Below are 18570 nucleotides of genomic sequence, written 5' to 3' on the forward strand. Positions count from 1 at the left end.
AAGTGTGGGACTCTGACGGGGGAAGACAAGAAGGACGTCACTGGGGACCTGAATGTCAGCAGGTAATACATTTTATGTAAAATAGGGAGTTGTCCAATGATAAAGGTTATGTGCACTGCAGACATAAAATGTAGTCACCCAATATGCATAGAAAAAGGGAAAAGTGAACGAATACTTAAAAAAAAAAAAGGGTAATGTTCTACTTTATTATTTTGTGTATTTGCATTAGTGATATTTACAGCATGTACGTATGTTTCTTTTCAGAAACGTTATATTAATATGACTTTTATGTATTTTAGGTCACTCAACAGCCAGACTACGAAGACAACATTTATATGTACATTTATTTTGTCATTTTTATCATCTTTGGCTCATTTTTCACCCTTAATTTATTTATTGGTGTCATCATAGATAACTTCAACCAGCAGAAGAAAAAGATAAGTATTACTGCTAGAATCTATGTGTATGCATAGCTACGAACCTCTCAAGTGATGTGAAATATTTAGCAAATTTGCACAAGTCCTTTTTCCATACTGTAACACTAGGAGATGGACATTGTACTTGTGAACATTCTGTGAAACTTTTGGTGTGCCACTTGTGTGAGAGTAGTGACATAAATGTATTTGTCGTGTCTTGTCTAAGAAGGGTTAACATTTTGTAAGAGAGTTGTGCCTGCCCCCAACTGATTAGAATGAGTGTGTCTACATTGCAATATCTATATGAGTGTATCACATTATCCAGACGTTGTGCACACCTCTTTTGCTGCATAGCCGCTTATATATTATTATTATTACTGTATTGATTTATAAAGTGCCAACATATTCCATGGCGCTGTACAAAGTAAATGGAAATAAAGTGTTGAAAAATTTCTTCCAGTACAGGTCGCAGGGACGGATCTAGACCAAGTTGTGCCTGGGGCAAGGTCAGGTTTTGGCGCCTAAAGGTCAGGTTTTGGAGCCTAAATTGCCATTCCCCATCCAATTTTGGCACCTAAAGGTCAGGTTTTAGCGCCTAAACTGCCATTCCCCATCCAGTTTTGGCACCTAAAGGTCAGGTTTTGGCACCTAAAGATCAGGTTTTGGTGTCTAAACTGCCACTCCCCATCCAAATTTTGCCGCCTTTTTAAGAATTCAACAAACTGCGCCTGGGGCAAGATACCCGCCCGCCCCCCCCCCTAGATCCGTCCCTGACAGGTCGTATCCAGATTGGAATTGTATGTGTATGGACAGTATGATATTGGAGGTTTGATGAACCTCCATCCTTAGTATGTGACTCCCCTATACATATTTTGATTGTTCTGATGCCTGTGGACCCCTCGCTGTGTTTCATTTGATGAGAAAACTGGCTTATTCTGTAGGGGGCCCCATGATAATTCTGCTGTAGCCTAAAAACTTGTGGCTGAGTTGCTGTTCACAATAAGGCCCTGTTCAGACTATGTGCACTCCTAGCCGTTTTTACAGAACGCATACAGAAAGATTTTATGCATAGAAACAGCTACTAATGTTTTCGAATGGCCTCGTTCACATGTATGCGTATGAGATGCATACGTTTCTCATCCGCATTGCTGCACGCAGTTCTGTGCGTCACGCACAGAAACGGACACAATGAAAGTCTATGGACGCGTATCAAAAACGCGTACTATTGCGTTTTAGCGTAAGTTTCCCTCTGCGGTTCCCATAATTCTTTTTTTTTTTCGCAGGTCACGTGTGTATGCAAAACGCAATAGAAAACGCATTCGAACGCAAGAAAAATGCATGTGTTTTTCAACTTGCGTTTCTTTGAATTAATGCGCCTTCTACAAACGCTGACAGTCTGAACAGGGCCTTAGTTGTCCTGTAGTACTGCCATGTCACCAATTAAATTGGTGTTTGTTTAAAAGGTTAATGGGCAGCTCTAATGAACTGAAAGTAACCAGGATTCATTCAGTCACCTTTTGGCTATCAAGTACAAAGTCATTGGACACATGTTTTTCATTTTTGATGAGCTTAGACTTTGGTGGAAAGCTTGGGGATAGGGTTGCATTAATGCTACATTTAAAGTAAACATGTGAAGAAGGGAATAAAGGAAATGTATACTTACCTGGGGCTTCCTCCAGCCCTCTGAAGCCCATGGGCCCCTTAGGTGTCCATCCGGTCCCCTCTGTTCTTGCACTGTCCTGGTAGGCCGTGTGCCACTTTGGTTCTGCTCATGTGGCCAGGAGCGTTCTTTGCCTGAGCAGTGAGTTAAGACTCATAACTGTTCAGGTTCAGAATGATGGAGGAGGCAATTGGCCAGGGCTGCACATGCACAGTAGTCCCGAGTGCCTCATTTGGTGACTTTACCAGGGCTGACTGCGGGAGAATGGACAGGACACAGAGGGAGCTCCCAGACTACAGGGGGCTGGGGGAAGCCCAACCTAAGTATAAAACTTTTTGTTTGAACTGTCTCTAAGTACACTTTAAGGCTTCTCATAAAGTATGAATTATGTCATAATGTAAATTACTTCAGGTTGTAACCAGCTTTGTGTTTTCTTCTCCACTTTGGAGGTCAGGATATCTTCATGACAGAGGAGCAGAAAAAGTATTATAATGCCATGAAAAAACTGGGCTCAAAGAAACCTCAGAAACCCATCCCCAGACCATTGGTAAGACCCTTGGTGAACTATAATGTAATATTAACTAAAGCATGCATCCATACATAGTGCCTTTCATGTCCATGTTTACTTAATTTTACAAATAAAACAAGATAGGGGAGTAGTTACGGATGACAAATATTAAAACTAAGGGAGATAAGAATGGAGACATTCCTCCTACGGTATTACTGATTTTGATTACATTTAAAAAGCAGTCATGTGACCACCACAGCCCATGTTTCTTCTCTATTTTGACTATAGAGGAGGAATGCTGCACCCCATTGACTCCTGCATAGCCAGGATGGAGATAAGGCAATCTTCAGATACATAAACAAACAATAATAGTTAAAGTTGTCAGGTAGCAAGAAGCTACTTTGCAGCTATGTGACTGCCTTTTAATCTGCAATTTTAAGGTATTGACACTTCTGTTGTTACAGTTAAGCCCATGTGGGAGAAGTGTGTGCGTCTGGTGGGGTTAGGTTGTTGCTGATGCCATAGCTCAGCTTTAATACAAAGTAGAAGATTGCTGGTCAGTCTCTATGTATAGAAGGGGGGTAAACAGCCCTCAAAGGAAAAAAGTGGTAATTGCGATATGCATATATTGGGCGAATGAATTTGCCTCTAATATATATGCGCTGATACATAGTGGGCCTGTAACTCAAGTTATAAACTTTATAGGGGAGAGCACAAGGAAAAGTTAACTCAAGCCTCACTTACCAACAAGATATAAAGTTTATTATGAACAACATTCAAAGACAATATCAAAAACACAGAAAATAAAAAAAACCTAAAAACAATTGGAGAAGCCTTAAGAAGTGTGGAAGGGTCTGTTCACACTCAAACACGCATCACATACACACTACTGCCATACACACTCCATGCATATAGAGCATATCCTGGATGAGCAATGCACAAAAAGTAAGAACTTCAGCCCGCATCTCGGCATCCCCCGAGCCCGCAGACCTCACAGATACTTACATAAGAAGAGGGAAGACTCCAGAGGCTTCCCATGTCCTCCTTGCCCCTACAGCGGCTCCCAGGGACCCTCTGGAAGTCTCGGCCCTGCTTTTCTTCCTGCACGGGCTACTCTGCATACATGGATTTCTTTCAGGGGTTTGCAAGCAGGACCAGAGGTCCGGAAGATCTATAGAATCCGTAGGATTCCCTCTGCCTAGATAAGTATTCGATTTTTGACCCAAGTTTCGCCTCACGTAAACTTTAAAGCTGAGAAAAAATACCCCTCTTTTTACACAATACTTTCTCTTGTAAAATAGATTAAGCCAGTATTGCAGTTTCCAATGCAAATTTTAGTGGATCCATCAAAATTAGAAGGGACTGGCAGTATTTATCAAAATCAGCAAAAACTATCCCTGGACAGCACTCTTTCACAAACACAGGCCACGGCTGTCTAAGTCATCCAAACAATAACATAAGTCAGGCGGTCCTAGCTAAAACTTGAACCCCCCCCCATAAGGGCTCTGATACTGAAGATTAACAAGATATATTCCTCAGACAAAAAGCTTTTTAAATTCCTAGATTTCTGGGGTGACTGGTCTGATTGAATATCATTCAACCCCATATATTAACTTACATTGCATCTTATGTGTACACTCTAGAATAAACCCTCCTACTTTTTTGAGTTTTGTACATCAGGAGACATTGGCAGCACTTCCAAACAGAGGCTGCACCCGAATTGACTACCTGCAATAGATGTGCAGAGCTCCACAATGTGGACTAAAATACACAACTTGCATTCAAAACAGGTACAGCAAAGGAGGACATTAGCTTCAGTATAAATAATATGTGCACAAATTATTCCCTACTAGACTTCCCCACGGCGATGACGGGTCCTCTTGGGGAAGACCTACCGCTAGTCTAACAATAAAAACATGATTTTTTTCCTAGTGCTGCTAATCATAAAATGGTATACACATTCCTTCATACAGACATCAAACAAATGAGAGCTCTCATAGGCTGCAACTGAATTGTAGACCAACCGTGGCATGCAGAGCCCCACAGAGGCTAAATACATACCTTGAATGCAAATCATGTACTAGTCCTAATCTATAATTTGAATGCAAATTGAATCACATGCTCCCCCAGAGCCGGGCACCTGGAAGAAAAATGCTTATATTCTTATCTTCTAAGGATTCAATGACATAAGAATGAAAAATGCTTATATTCTTATCTTCTAAGGATTCAATGACATAAGAAGGATTCAAAGTAATCTTTCACTGCCACCCGCCATCAACACTTAACCCACTGCAACTGCTGCTCATGTTTAGTCCCAGCATTGACCCATTCTCTGCTTGGTGTTCAGGACCAAAATGTAGCCAGCGGAGTAAAGTACACTTCTTGTCAGCAAAAAGATGTATAAAAGCTGTGCACGTTTTGAATGCTCTTGCCGCCGTTGAGGTTGTTTGAGGCCTTTTGTGTTACTTTTGTGTTACTTGGTGGACATAGTGCCAAATGAACACGGTCTGGGGGCAGCACCAGGCAGAAACAGGTGAAGAGAGTGCCTGGCCAACCTTTACTGGGGGCAACTGGACCTGGCTAACCTATACTGGGGGCAACTGTACCTAGCTACCAACCCTGGGGGCACCTATACCTGGCTACCTACCAATACTGAGGGTGTTTTTTGGGGGGGCTCACCGCAGCTATAACATGCAGTGCAAATTGTCTGGTCCTGTGCGATCATTCCAATTCAGGAGGGGGGGAGGTGGGGGTCGCATCCTCACAAGTTTGCCTCAGGCAGAAAAAAGTCTAGAACCTGCTGGGAGGGCTGGGCTACATACCAATATATAGCTATAGGAAGTGTTTCTAATGTTGAAACTAGGATAAGTAATGTACAAGTAGGTTTCCTGAACAATTTACTGCATTCTACTAAATGTCACTACTATGCCTCTGTAAAATCCACTTCCTGAGGTGCTCTTCTAGAGGCCACCTAAGTAAGTAATTAGTAAGTAATTAGTAGCCTGATATAGCAGACCCCTTCCTGCAGTCCAAGTCAAGTGCAGAGCAAGCGCATGTATAACATGCTTAACATGTATTATCAGAGGGCAATACAAAAGCTTGGCAGATGAGCTTTTGTTCCTGGGCTTGGGCAAAGGCCAAGGGGTCATGATCTGTGCATGGAAGAAAAAAGCTTTAGCCATTTATTTAGCAAAGTGTTTTTTACAGTAAGAGTGATTAAAAAGTAGAATGTATTACCACAGGAAGTAGTCATGGCAAATTCTATATATAAGGGGGGGGGGGGCTTAGATGCATTCCATACTTTAAAAGACATCCATGGCTATAATTACTAGTTAATTCCCAGTGCTCCTTTTGGGGCTAATTAGGCCAGGCCTTGTAAGGGTTTTCACCTTTCTCTGGATCAACAGGGATATGTGAGGATGCAGACTGGTGTTGCACCTTATTTTCTGGTTTAACTTGATGGACATACAGTATTTTTCGCCGTATAACACGCACTTTTTCTCCCCAAAAAATGGGGTGAAAAAGTCCCTGTGTCTTAACCATCTTAGCGGTATGGACGAGCTCAGCTCGTCCATCACCGCCGATGGCTGCCGCTCAGGCCCTGCTGGGCCGATTTTGCTGAAATAAAGAGCAGCACACGCAGCCGGCACTTTGCCAGCCGCGTGTGCTGCCCGATAGCCGCCGCTCTGCGGCGATCCGCCGCGAGCAGCGGCGAAAGAGGGTCCCTCCAGCCGCCTGAGCCCTGCGCAGCCGGAACAAATAGTTCCGGCCAGCGCTAAGGGCTGGATCGGAGGCGGCGGACGTCAGGACGTCGGCTGACGTCCATGACGTCACTCCTCTCATCGCCATGGCGACAGGAGAAGCCAAACACGGAAGGCTGCTCATTGCGGCCTTCCGTGTTAATTTTGGCCACCGGAGGCGATCAGAAGAACGCCTCCGGAGCGCCATCTAGTGGGCTTTCATGCAGCCAACTTTCAGTTGGCTGCATGAAATAGTTTTTTTTTTATTTACAAAAAACCCTCATGCAGCCGCCCTGGCGATCTTAATAGAACGCCAGGGTGGTTAAACGGCAAAGGCACGGAATCCCCGACTTCCGAACGCCTGCCGCTACGAACCGCGCTACGTTGGGGATTCCCTGCCTGTTTCCCCCCTGTGCCTGGCTCTCCGCTGTGTGTGTATCCTACCTCCCCCCCGCTTACGTGTCTAAACCCCCCACCCCCCGCTTATGTCGCCGGGTCCCCCCTGTGTAAGAAGTGGCAGCGTGCAGCAGCTTACCTCCTTCATCTTGCCCGCGGCAATTGAAGACATCCGGCTCCTGTGTGCGGCTTCCTCTAGTGCCGGCTTCTAATGACGCGTCATCAATTACGCGTCATCAGAAGCCGGCACTAGAGGAAGCCGCAAAAACCCTGTTTCTTGCCCTCTAAACCTGGGTGCGTCTTATATTCCGGAGCGTCTTATACGGTGAAAAATACGGTATGGTTTTTTTTTTTCAACCCAAATAACTATGTAACTATGTAGCATGAATGCCTCAGAACCTGCAGCATGTCTGAAAAGGTTGAGATAGTATCCTAGTCTGTTATGAAACTAGGGCTCCCTAAGTGCTTTGTCACACTGGGGAAGTGCAGCGACCATGTTTTACATTGCAACACATGGCTCGTCATATCCACTCTAGTGCTCATTCAATATAATTGAACGATACAGTGCTGTGCAATACATTGCATGGCAGCACAGAGCCAACAGTAGAAGGCGTAGAGGGTAAGAAGTATAGCATGTCTTGTTTGATTTTATACTCTGCACTATTTCATGTATCACTTTCTCAACAGAACAAGTTTCAAGGCGCCATCTTTGATTTGATCACACAACAAGCCTTTGACATAATCATCATGATACTCATCTGTCTCAACATGGTCACCATGATGGTGGAAACTGATGATCAGACTGAATATGCTGAGAAGGTCCTCTACTGGGTTAACTTGGTTTTTATCGTCTTCTTTACCACGGAGTGTATTTTGAAGCTGTGTGCATTGAGACATTACTATTTTACTATTGGATGGAATATTTTTGACTTTGTTGTAGTAATTCTTTCTATTGTTGGTAAGTATCTCTAAATAGGGGCATGATCATGTACAACACAGAAGCATTGCAATAGACAGCTGCATGAGAAACATAGCAAACAACTTCAGTAATACAGATGCTGTAAATATAGCTATTTATATGTAACAAGGGTTTTCATTTTACAGATTTTGATAACATTAATTCAGAATGTCATGCTGTTACAAATCAGACATTTTGTATGAATGTCACCAGGGTCCAAATGCAATTATGTTTTTCTCTTGAGATTTCTAATAGGAAGTAATTTTTTCATATTCTATTGAAAATATTTTTTTACCACTCTGTAATTGATAAATAATTAAGTACCAAAACGCAGTTGAAAAGGTGCTATCAAAATTATTTTGAGTGTTTTCCTATATTTTATTGACAAGTTTGAAAATATCATCTAGGAGAAAACTCAGGCGAAAAACTGAATTGCATATGGGCCCAGGGGTTTTCACCTAGGAGATAATATTTCATCTTCGATTTAGAATAACTTTTCAGCACTTTGCAATGGAAAAACGACCAAAAAGTAGGTGAAAAAGTACTATAAAAATTATTTTGAGTAGTTGTTTGCTTGTTGGTGGTTTAAGAGGCATTTTATTGACAAGTTTGAAAATTTCACCTAGGAGAAAACTCAAACTGAATTGCATATGGGTCCTTGCCAGTAAAATGCCTTTTAAACCAGGGATGCTCAAATTCGGCTTCGGGAGATACCCGGATTGTTGCTATCCGGATATCTCCCAGTAAAGCTGTGCGGGCTGGGCGGGGGGTCAAGCTTACCTCTCTGACGTCTTCTTCGGTACATCCCTCGGCACCTCCCACGATGCGGTCCACACGACTACAAACACTTCCTCCTTCTGGGTTGAAGGAGGAAGTGTTTGTAGTCACGTGATGCACGTGGACCGCATCGTGGGAGGCACCGAGGGACGTACCGAAGAAGACGTCAGACAGGTAAGCTTGACCGCCCCCGCCCAGCCCGCACAGCTTTACTGGGAGATATCCGGATAGCAACAATCCGGGTATCTCCCGAAGCCAAATTTGAGCATCCCTGTTTTAGACAACCAACAAGCAAGAAAATACTCAAAATACTTTTAATAGTACTTGTTTGTCTACTTTTTGGTACTTTTTCAATTTCTAAGTGCTGAAAAGTTAGCCAGACCAGGTAGCACCGTTCCTATGCTGAGTTTTCATTCGGTTTCAATTTTATAAAGAAAAGAAACTGGACTCATATAGCTGCAGCTCGCCTCTTCTTTGCTTCTCATCACAGAGCAGAAAGGCAGGGAAGGAAAGCAGGAAAGCAGCGGGATAGAGGTGAGGAGAGGTGGGGGAGGTGCTGGAAAGAGACCGGGAGAGTCATGTAGAGGCGGGAAGGGGTGTTTGGCAATAGTGACTCTCTTGCAAGAGATGTCCCTTCCCTTAATAGTCTACCGACAAGCTGCCAGCCCAGAGAGGACACAGAGGCATATCATTAACAACTTTACCCCCCTCCGGTACGGATTTCTCCGTCCCTTTTTCCACCCTTAAAAAACGAAGGGACGGAGAAATCTGTATCTCCCGCGCTACCGCCGCTGTCCGCGCTCCCACCGCTCGTGCACGCCCTCCCGCCGCTCGTGCACGCCGCCGCCTACTCAGAGATCAATGAACGGGAAAAGCCATTCCCGTTCATTGATCTAAACCCCGCAATGATCTGCTGCTTCTATGAGAAACAGCGCGATCATTGTGATTTTCCCAGCCTCATACTGCTTCCTGTAAGCGTGACAACAAACTCACTGTGGCCATCTTGTGGCCAAATAGTAAAACTACACCCTAAAGCATTTTGCATATACAAATACATTAGTTTTACACAATAAATTAACTCATTACCTCCCACACTCCCCAATTATTATTTTTTTGTAATTTAAAAAAAAAATACAATAAAAAAAATACAATAAAAAAAAAAACACCTTAGGGACTGAACATTTTAAATATTTATGTCAAGAGGGTATAACATTGTTACTTTATAAACTACGGGCTTGTAATTAGGAATGGATGCAAAACTGAAAAAAATGCACCTTTATTTCCAAATAAAATATTGACGCCAAACATTGTGATAGGGACACATAATTTAAACGGTTTTATAACCGGGAAAATGGGCAAATACATTTCATGGGTTTTAATTACAGTAGCATGCATTATTTAAAAACTATAATGGCCGAAAACTGAAAAATAATAATTTTTTCCGACATTTTTTCCTATTTTCCCATTAAAACACATTTAGAATAAAATAATTCTTGGCATAATGTCCCACCTAAAGAAAGCCTAATTGGTGGTGAAAAAAACAAGATATAGTTCATTTCATTGCGATAAGTAATAAAGTTATAGACGAATGAATGGAAGGAGCGCTGAAAGGTGAAAACTGCTCTGGTGTTCAAGGGGTAAAACCCCTCAGTGGTGAAGTGGTTAAGTAAATAACATGTCTCTGTGTCTCATTTGTATTAAAAAAAAATGCCTCAAATACATTTTATTTAATGAAATGCCTTTTATGTTGCCAGCAAATCAGAGAATACTTAGAATTATTTTGACAGTATTTTTTCACCTACTTTTTTGTACTTCTTTTCAATTACAGAGTTCAAAAAGTTATTTTAAATGGAAGATGAAAAAATATCTCCTAGGAGAAAACATAGGAGAACAGTAATTGAACAAAGGCCTGGTTATTTAAAGGAAACCCAAAGTGACAGTGACATGATGAGATAGACATGTGTATGTACAGTGTCTAGCACACAAATAACTATGGTGTGCTCCTTTTTTTCTTTCTCTGCCTGAAAGAGTTAAATATCAGGTATGTAAGTGGCTGACTCAGTCCTGACAAGAAGTAACTACAGTGTGACCCTCACTGATAAGAAATTCCCCTTTTTATCTCTTTCTTGCTCTCAGAAGCCATTTTCTGCTAGGAAAGTGTTCTATAGTTTGAATTTCTAGTTTGAATTTTTAGTTTGAATCAGTGAGGGTCACACTGTAGTCACTTCCTGTCTGAGTCGGACTGAGTCAGCCACTTACATAACTGATATTTAACTCTTTCAGACAGAGAAATAAAGGAACACAGTTATTTGTGTGCTAGGCACTGTACATACACATGTCTATCTCATCATGTCACATGTCACTTCGGCTATCCTTTAACCACTTGAGGACCTAGGGCTTTCTACCCCTTAAGGACCGGCCACATTTTTTCCATTCAGACCACTGCAGCTTTCACGGTTTATTGCTCGCTCATACAACCTACCACCTAAGTGAATTTTAGCTCCTTTTCTTGTCACTAATAAAGCTTTCTTTTGGTGCTATTTGATTGCTCCTGCGATTTTTACTTTTTATTATATTCATCAAAAAAGACATGAATTTTGGCAAAAAAATGATTTTTTTAACTTTCTGTGCTGACATTTTTCAAATAAAGTAAAATTTCTGTATACATGCAGCGCAAGACATCCCAAAGTATTCACTGAGAGGCATAGTGAGTTCATAGAAGATATTATTTTTTGTCACAAGTAAGCGGAAAATGACACTTTGTGAGAAAAAAAAAAAAAAAAAAAGTTCCCATTTCTTCTAACTTGCGACAAAAAAAAAATGAAATCTGCCACGGACTCACCATGCCCCTCTCTGAATACCTTGAAGGGTTTACTTTCCAAAATGGGGTCATTTGTGGGGTGTGTTTACTGTCCTGACATTTTGGGGGGTGCTAAATTGTAAGCACCCCTGTAAAGCCTAAAGGTGCTCATTGGACTTTGGACCCCTTAGCGCAGTTAGGCTGCAAAAAAGTGCCACACATGTGGTATTGCAGGTACTCAGGAGAAGTAGTATAATGTGTTTTGGGGTGTATTTTTACACATACCCATGCTGGGTGGGAGAAATATCTCTGTAAATGACAATTTGTTAATTTTTTTTACACACAATTGTCCATTTACAGAGATATTTCTCCCACTCAGCATGGGTATGTGTAAAAATACACCACAAAACACATTATACTACTTCTCCTGAGTACGGCGATACCACATGTGTGGCACTTTTTTGCACCCTAACTGCGCTAAAGGGCCCAAAGTCCAATGAGTACCTTTAGGATTTCACAGGTAATTTTGAGAAATTTCGTTTCAAGACTACTCCTCACGGTTTAGGGCCCCTAAAATGCCAGGGCAGTATAGGAACCCCACAAATGACCCCATTTTAGAAAGAAGACACCCCAAGGTATTCCGTTAGGAGTATGGTGAGTTCATAGAAGATTTTATTTTTTGTCAAAAGTTAGCGGAAAATGACACTTTGTGAAAAAACACAATTAAAATCAATTTCCGCTAACTTTTGACAAAAAATAAAATCTTCTATGAACTCACCATACTCCTAACGGAATACCTTGGGGTGTCTTCTTTCTAAAATGGGGTCACTTGTGGGGTTCCTATACCGCCCTGGCATTTTACAGGCCCAAAACCGTGAGTAGTCTGGAAACCAAATGTCTCAAAATGACTGTTCAGGGGTATAAGCATCTGCAAATTTTGATGACAGGTGGTCTATGAGGGGGCGAATTTTGTGGAACCGGTCATAAGCAGGGTGGCCTTTTAGATGACAGGTTGTATTGGGCCTGATCTGATGGATAGGAGTGCTAGGGGGGTGACAGGAGGTGATTGATGGGTGTCTCAGGGGGTGGTTAGAGGGGAAAATAGATGCAATCAATGCACTGGGGAGATGATCGGAAGGGGGTCTGAGGGTTTGGCCGAGTGATCAGGAGCCCACACGGGGCAAATTGGGGCCTGATCTGATGGGTAGGTGTGCTAGGGGGTGACAGGAGGTGATTGATGGGTGTCTCAAGGTGTGATTAGAGGGGGGAATAGATGCAAGCAATGCACTGGCGAGGTGATCAGGGCTGGGGTCTGAGGGCATTCTGAGGGTGTGGGCGGGTGATTGAGTGCCCTAGGGGCAGATAGGGGTCTAATCTGATAGGTAGCAGTGACAGGGGTGATTGATGGGTAATTAGTGGGTGTTTAGGGTAGAGAATAGATGGAAACACTGCGCTTGAGTGGTGATCTGATGTCGGATCTGCGGGCGATCTATTGGTGTGGGTGGGTGATCAGTTTGCCCGCAAGGGGCAGGTTAGGGGCTGATTGATGGGTGGCAGTGACAGCGGGTGATTGATGGGTGGCAGTGACAGGGGGTGATTGATGGGTGGCAGTGACAGGGGGTGATTGATGGGTGATTGATAGGTGATTGACAGGTAATCAGTGGGTTATTACAGGGGAGAACAGATGTAAATATTGCACTGGTGAATTGATAAGGCGGGGTCTGAGGGCAATCTGAGCGTGTAGGCGGGCGATTGGGTGCCCGCAAGGGGCAGATTAGGGTCTGATCTGATGGGTAACAGTGACAGGTGGTGATAGGGGGTGATTGATGGGTGATTGATGGGTAATTAGTGGGTGTTTAGAGGAGAGAATAGATGTAAACGCTGCGCTTGGGTGGTGATCTGATGTCGGATCTGCGGGCGATCTATTGGTGTGGGTGGGTGATCAGATTGCCCGCAAGGGGCAGGTTAGGGGCTGATTGTTGGGTGGCAGTGACAGGGGGTGATTGATGGGTGATAGGTGATTGGCAGGTGATTGACAGGTGATCAGTGGGTTATTACAGGGAAGGACAGATGTAATTAATGCACTGGCGAATTGATAAGGGGGGGGGGGTCTGAGGGCAATCTGAGCGTGTGGGCGGGTGATTGGGTGCCCGCAAGGGGCAGATTAGGGTCGGATCTGATAGGTAACAGTGACAGGTGGTGATAGGGGGTGATTGATGGGTGATTGATGGGTAATTAGTGGGTGTTTAGAGAAGATAACAGATGTAAACGATACATTTGGGAGGTAATCTGACGGCGGGTTTGCGGGCGATCTAATGGTGTGGGTGGGTGATCAGATTGCCCGCAAGGGGCAGGTTAGGGGCTGATTGATGGGTGGCAGTGACAGGGGGTGATTGATGGGTGATAGGTGATTGGCAGGTGATTGACAGGTGATCAGTGGGTTATTACAGGGAAGAACAGATGTAATTAATGCACTGGTGAATTGATAAGGGGGGGTCAGAGGGCAATCTGAGCGTGTGGGCGGGTGATTGGGTGCCCGCAAGGGGCAGATTAGGGTCTGATCTGATAGGTAAAAGTGACAGGTGGTGATAGGGGGTGATTGATGGGTGATTGATGGGTAATTAGTGGGTGTTTAGAGGAGAGAATAGATGTAAACAATGGATTTGGGAGGTGATCTAATGTCGGATCTGTGGGCGATCTATTGGTGTGGGAGGGGGGGGTGATCAGATTGCCCGCAAGGGGCAGGTTAGGGGCTGATTGATGGGTGGCAGTGACAGGGGGTGATTGACGGGTGATTGACGGGTGATTGACAGGTGATTGACAGGTGATTGACAGGTGATCAGGGGGATAGATGCATACAGTAAACAGGGGGGGGTGGTCTGGGGGGGGGGGTCTGGGGAGAATCTGAGGGGTGGGGGGTGATCAGGAGGGGGCAGGGAGCAGGGGGGGGGATAAAAAAAATAGCGTTGACAGATAGTGACAGGGAGTGATTGATGGGTGATTAGGGGGGTGATTGGGTGCAAACAGGGGTCTGGGGGGTGGGCAGGGGGGGGGTCTGATGGGTGCTGTGGGTGATCTGGGGCAGGGGGGGGGGAGAAATCAGTGTGCTTGGGTGCAGACTAGGGTGGCTGCAGCCTGCCCTGGTGGTCCCTCGGACACTGGGACCACCAGGGCAGGAGGCAGCCTGTATAATACACTCTGTAAACATTACAAAGTGTATTATACACTTTGTATGCGGCGATCGCGGGGTTAACATCCCGCCGGCGCTTCCGTATAGCCGGCGGGATGTTGCGGCGAGCGAGCGGTGACAGGCGCCGGCGGAGGATCGCGTCACGGATGACGCGATCGCTCCGCCCATGCCCTTACAAGGACCGCCGCCTCTGTGGGTGAGCCGGTCCTTCAGGGCTCCACTTCCCGGCCGCCTCTGTGCGTTAGGCGGTTGGGAAGTGGTTAAAATACTTAATTGTGATGGTATATTTGGATACACGGACCGTACTTAATTCACTATTTTCTCTTAAGTTTTACCCTAGATGATATTTTTACTCCTCAACAATAAAATACCTTTTAAGCCACAGGCAAGCAATAAAATACTCAGAATAATTTTGACAGTACTTTTTCACCTACTTTTTGCTACTTTTTCAATTGCAGAGTGCTAAAAACGTATTTACAAAAAGAAGGAGAAAACACTTACTTGCTTTATCTTCTGAGTTTTCTCCTAGGTGATATATTCACACCTTGGCCCATATGCAATTTGTTTTTTCTCCTGAGTTTTCTCTTAGGTGATATTTTTAAACTTGTAAATATAATGCCTTTTAAACCCCCAGCAAGCAAGAAAATACCCCAAATAGTTTTGTTAGTACACGTTTACCTAATTTTTGGTTCCTTTCCAAGTGCAGAGTGCTGGGAAGTTATTTTAATAGGAAATGAAAAATTATCTCCTAGGAGAAAACTCAGGTGAAAAATTTAATTGCATATGGGCCTATGTCAATAAAAAGCTTTTTAAGTCACCAGCAAGCAGGAAAATGCTCAAAATACTGTTGATAGTACATTTTCTACTTCACTTAGTTTTTGGCACGTCTTTAATTCGAATGTGCTGAAAAGTTATTTTAAAAAGAAGGTGAAAATGATCTCCTAGGAGCAAACGCAGGAGATAAAGCATATACTGTAGGCTCTTGTCAGTAAAATGCGTTGTAAGATACCAGCAAGCAGGAAAATACTCAAAATCATTTTGATAGAATTTTTTTCATCTACATTTTGGTACTTTTTCAATTGCAGAGTGCTAAAACTTATTTTAAATTAAACATAGCAAAGAAATGAACAGCGCTACTTAAAAACAAATGAATGCCTACCTGCAAAAAAGTGCACACCCCACTCATGGGATACAAATACACAATGAGCACACATACAACCTGTCTACCACTTGGAGGATGTTAGTTTCCACTAACAAGCTTGCATGCAAATTGTTAGGTACTTGTCCCTCCCACTGTCGAAGAAGTCTTTCCTCCATGGGAGGGGACCTAACACTAACTAAATCCTACCTATGCATATGCATAGCCTGGGCGCGCTACCAGTAAAATTAAGAGTTGCGCAGAAAAAGTGGGATCAGCGCATCACCAGGCCGCCTCCGAATGGCCTCAACTCAGAGATGCGCTGAGCCCCCCCAGAGACTACAAACGCACCTTGAACCCAAACAGAGGCTCTGCATATACACCAAAGAAAAACTAACAAGTGGGAGCAGCTGACCAGAATTAAATCAAACATAGCAAAGAAATGAACAGCGCTACTTAAAAACAGATGAATGCCTACCTGCAAAAAAGTGCAGACCCCACTCATGGGATACAAATACACAATGAGCACACATACAACCTGTCTACCACTTGGAGGATGTTAGTTTCCACTAACAAGCTTGCATGCAAATTGTTAGGTACTCGTCCCGCCCACTGTCGAAGAAGTCTTTCCTCCATGGGAGGGGACCTAACATTAACTAAATCCTACCTATGCATATGCATAGCCTGGGCGCGCTACCAGTAAAATTAAGAATTGCGCAGAAAAAGTGGGATCAGCGCATCACCAGGCCGCCTCCGAATGGCCTCAACTCAGAGATGCGCTGAGCCCCACCAGAGTCTACAAACGCACCTTGAACCCAAACAGAGGCTCTGCATATACACCAAAGAAAAACTAACAAGTGGGAGCAGCTGACCAGAATTAAATCAAACATAGCAAAGAAATGAACAGCGCTACTTAAAAACAGATGAATGCCTACCTGCAAAAAAGTGCACACCCCACTCATGGGATACAAATACACAATGAGCACACATACAACCTGTCTACCACTTGGAGGATGTTAGTTTCCACTAACAAGCTTGCATGCAAATTGTTAGGTACTTGTCCCTCCCACTGTCGAAGAAGTCTTTCCTCCATGGGAGGGGACCTAACACTAACTAAATCCTACCTATGCATATGCATAGCCTGGGCGCGCTACCAGTAAAATTAAGAGTTGCGCAGAAAAAGTGGGATCAGCGCATCACCAGGCCGCCTCCGAATGGCCTCAACTCAGAGATGCGCTGAGCCCCCCCAGAGACTACAAACGCACCTTGAACCCAAACAGAGGCTCTGCATATACACCAAAGAAAAACTAACAAGTGGGAGCAGCTGACCAGAATTAAATCAAACATAGCAAAGAAATGAACAGCGCTACTTAAAAACAGATGAATGCCTACCTGCAAAAAAGTGCAGACCCCACTCATGGGATACAAATACACAATGAGCACACATACAACCTGTCTACCACTTGGAGGATGTTAGTTTCCACTAACAAGCTTGCATGCAAATTGTTAGGTACTCGTCCCTCCCACTGTCGAAGAAGTTTTTCCTCCATGGGAGGGGACCTAACATTAACTAAATCCTACCTATGCATATGCATAGCCTGGGCGCGCTACCAGTAAAATTAAGAATTGCGCAGAAAAAGTGGGATCAGCGCATCACCAGGCCGCTTCCGAAAGAATGGCCTCAACTCAGAGATGCGCTGAGCCCCACCAGAGACTACAAACGCACCTTGAACCCAAACAGAGGCTCTGCATATACACCAAAGAAAAACTAACAAGTGGGAGCAGCTGACCAGAATTAAATCAAACATAGCAAAGAAATGAACAGCGCTACTTAAAAACAGATGAATGCCTACCTGCAAAAAAGTGAAGACCCCACTCATGGGATACAAATACACAATGAGCACACATACAACCTGTCTACCACTTGGAGGATGTTAGTTTCCACTAACAAGCTTGCATGCAAATTGTTAGGTACTCGTCCCTCCCACTGTCAAAGAAGTCTTTCCTCCATGGGAGGGGACCTAACACTAACTACCGTATGTTTCGCCGTATAAGACGCACTTTTTCTTCCCCAAAATGTTGGGGGAAAAGTGGGTGCGTCTTATGCGACGAAGGTACGGATTTCGGGATGCAGAGGTGCGCAGGGAAGCACTATATACATTACCTGCTCCTGCCGCCGCGCTCCTGGCTCCTCGATCCTCTTCTTCCATCTACCGCTGCCCGCTGCTGCCCCCGCCGAACATCGCTGGCCGGTCCTAATTAGCCGCGCAGGGATACACTATCAGCACACCACGTGCCGGGGTCACGCATACGCATGTGTGACCCGGCGCACGCTGATAGCGTATCCCTGCGCGGATAATTAGGACCGGCCAGCGTTGTTCGGCGGCATGCGTGACCCCGGCACGTGGTGTGCTGATATAGCGTATCCATGCGGCTAAGACCGACCAGCGATGTTCGGCGGGGGCAGCAGCGGGCAGCGGTAGATGGAAGAAGAGGATCGGGGAGCCAGGAGCGCGGCAGCAGAAGCAGGTGTTGTATGTGTACTCACACTGCCTGCACAGGGGGACACCGGCACTGGAGGACACACGGACAACGGGGCCACAGGCACAGGGGACACTGCCACAGGGGACACTGCTACAACAGGGGGACACTGGCACAACAGGGGGACACTGCCACAACAGGGGGACACTGCGACAGGGGACACTGGCACAATAGGGGACACTGCCACAGGGGACACTGGCACAATAGGGGACACTGCCACAACAGGAGACACTGCCACAACAGGGGGACACTGCCACAACAGGGGGACACTGCCACAACAGGAGACACTGCCACAACAGGGGGACACTGCCACAACAGGGGGACACTGCCACAACAGGGGGACGGGGGACACTGGCACGGGGAGCTGCAGGCAGAACAGGGGGACACGGCAGGCAGAACAGGGGGACACAGCAGGCACAGGGGGACACAGCAGGCACAAGGGGACA

The 18570-nt window shown here is 44.7% G+C and overlaps 1 protein-coding gene across 6 annotated transcripts in view; it reads left to right on the forward strand.

Moving 5' to 3' along the window:
- Positions 1 to 18570, forward strand: part of LOC137545764 (sodium channel protein type 8 subunit alpha-like) — a 456138-nt gene that overhangs the window by 422275 nt on the left and 15293 nt on the right. For all 6 annotated transcript variants that reach the window (XM_068267362.1, XM_068267360.1, XM_068267357.1 and 3 more), the window contains 3 exons: positions 300 to 437; positions 2519 to 2623; positions 7408 to 7678. In XM_068267362.1, the coding sequence (XP_068123463.1) occupies positions 300 to 437; positions 2519 to 2623; positions 7408 to 7678 (514 nt within the window). The remainder of the gene's footprint in view (positions 1 to 299; positions 438 to 2518; positions 2624 to 7407; positions 7679 to 18570) is intronic.

The sequence above is a fragment of the Hyperolius riggenbachi genome, chromosome 2 (assembly GCF_040937935.1).
Source record: "Hyperolius riggenbachi isolate aHypRig1 chromosome 2, aHypRig1.pri, whole genome shotgun sequence".
Classification (NCBI taxonomy): Eukaryota; Metazoa; Chordata; class Amphibia; order Anura; family Hyperoliidae; genus Hyperolius; species Hyperolius riggenbachi.